This window comes from Octodon degus, unplaced genomic scaffold (assembly GCF_000260255.1).
Source record: "Octodon degus isolate 3935 unplaced genomic scaffold, OctDeg1.0 scaffold00156, whole genome shotgun sequence".
Taxonomy (NCBI): Eukaryota; Metazoa; Chordata; class Mammalia; order Rodentia; family Octodontidae; genus Octodon; species Octodon degus.
The window spans coordinates 6,094,924-6,097,018 of record NW_004524732.1 but is presented as its reverse complement, the minus strand read 5'-3'; the positions used below and the strand labels follow the sequence as shown (position 1 = coordinate 6,097,018).

Sequence of the window (2,095 nt, the reverse complement as noted above, 5' to 3'; positions counted from 1 at the left end):
GACCATGCTCCGAGATGGGACAGGACCATGCTCCTAGAAGGGACAGAACCAGCTCCTTCCTGCTTGTCCTTTGTGGGGCCTGTGACATTCTCATGGAGGTAAATGAACTCTCACTGACCTGGATTATCCAGTTCTTGTAAAACATAAATATTTTTGAAATTCACTGAATTTTTGTCTTTCTTGGTACCATAGAACACCACTCCCAAGAGATCTCGGTCACTGCTTATGATCTTACTCGTGTACACACTTTCGATACACTGAAGAAACAAAAAAGTACATTTACTTACCATCAAACTTCAGTTCTGTAAGTGCCTGGCATACAGTAAGTGCTCAATATCTGTTAACTGAATCTGTACATGGCACTAGAGTAAGACGTGACCCCTCGGCCCTCAGGAAACTCCAGTTGGAGTGATGGGCATATAACACATTTATCAAGTTACAAGAAAAGGCAAAGTTGGGCAGAGTGGTACACACCTGTAACCCAGCACGCAGGGAGACTAAGGCAGGGGGATCACTAGTTCAAGTCCAGCCAGGGCAACTTATCAACCTAGAAAAGCCTTATCTCAAAATAAAAATTTTAAAAATGGCATAGGGCTGGCCAAACAGCTCAGCGGATTAAAGCGCCTGCTTAGGCAGATGCAGGGGCCAGGAGTGTGATCCTGGGCCTGCTGTGCCGGCCTGCCTCCGGGGTGCACGGAGAGGGCAATTGAGACCGGGCATGGTGGCACGTGACTGCAATCCCAGCACTTGGGAAGCTGAAAACAGGAGGATCACTTCAAGTCTGATCTACGCAATGAGGCAATGAGACCCTGTGGACCCTGTAGACCCTGCCCTAAGTACAAAAAATAAAGAAATTAAAAATTAAATAAATAAATAATGGCTGAAAGGGGCAGAGGAGATCATTTAGCAGCACAGCCCAAGTTCAATCCCCAGTGCCCCCAAAAAAATTAAAATTAAAAATGGCTGAGGAAGTAGCTCAATGTAAAGACCCTGTAGTTTAAAAAAAGGCAAGTGCCAATAGATATGCAACAGAAGTATAAGCACTGGCAAGCGCAAGCACCTGAGTTCAATCCCCAGTTCCACAAAAAGAAAGAAGTATAAGCAAGGGCCGGCCAGATAGCTTAGCGGATTAAAGCACCTGCTTAGGCAGATGCAGCGGCCGGGCTTCAATCCTTGCTATGCCAAGCTGGCCCTGCCCCAGGGCACGCTGAGATGGCCATGGAGACCGAGTGTGGTGGCGCGCACCTGTAAGAGTCCCATCAACACAGTGAGACTCTGCAGACCCTTACTACAAAAAAAAAAAGTACCACAATCGCTACCACAAAAAGCCAGAAAAGGACAAATCTGTATATGCTCAGGAAGAAGACTGACCTACAAGAGCAAAGAAAGTCTAACAATGGAATTGGAAACCTGGAGCTGAGTCCCACTGATGTTACTTAAATGGCTGAGTTTGGAACAGTCATCTACCAGAACTTTCCTCAGTTTTCTCTTGAGGAAACCAAGAAACAGTTTACGTACATAAAATTATAAGGGTTAAGTTAACAAAAAGTAGATCTGACCCAAAGACAAGTCAGTAACTATTAATAGCATCCCTTGAAATAAAATTGCTTAATTATACAACTAGACACCAGCATTCCAGGAAAGTTCTGCTTATCTTTACTAACAGCAACACCTGGAAAATGAGGCCTCCAAAGAGTTGGTCAGTTGATGGCGCACGTTTAATTCCGGGGCCACAGACAAAATCGTTTCTGAGTCTACAAAGCTGAGGAATATACCAACTGTGATGATCTTTACAGGTCCTGCCTGAGCCCCAACCTGGCCTTCCTTCACAAAAGTCTTCTTGTTCTTTTCTTTTCCCACCCGCTCTCCTTTCTCTTCCTCTTTTATTTTGAGACAGTGTCAGTAAGTTGCTAAGTTGCCTGAGTAAGGCTTGAAATGTATCCTTAGGGGCTGGTGAGATGGCTCAGTGGTCTAAAGCACCTACTTAGAACAGGCTTAGCAAAGCACGGGGACTGGGATTCGGTCCCCCGGCACCAAATGCCGGCCAGCCCGCCCCCCTGGTGGGCTGAGCTGGCCACACACACACACACACACA

General features: G+C 46.1%; 1 protein-coding gene across 1 annotated transcript in view; it reads right to left on the bottom strand.

The window, feature by feature from the left end:
- The window catches only part of Xrcc6 (X-ray repair cross complementing 6), a 25,206-nt gene that overhangs the window by 16,506 nt on the left and 6,605 nt on the right, over positions 1 to 2,095 (bottom strand). Inside the window, exon 4 of the mRNA XM_004642577.2 lies at positions 119 to 257. Coding sequence (XP_004642634.1) covers positions 119 to 257 — 139 coding nt within the window. The remainder of the gene's footprint in view (positions 1 to 118; positions 258 to 2,095) is intronic.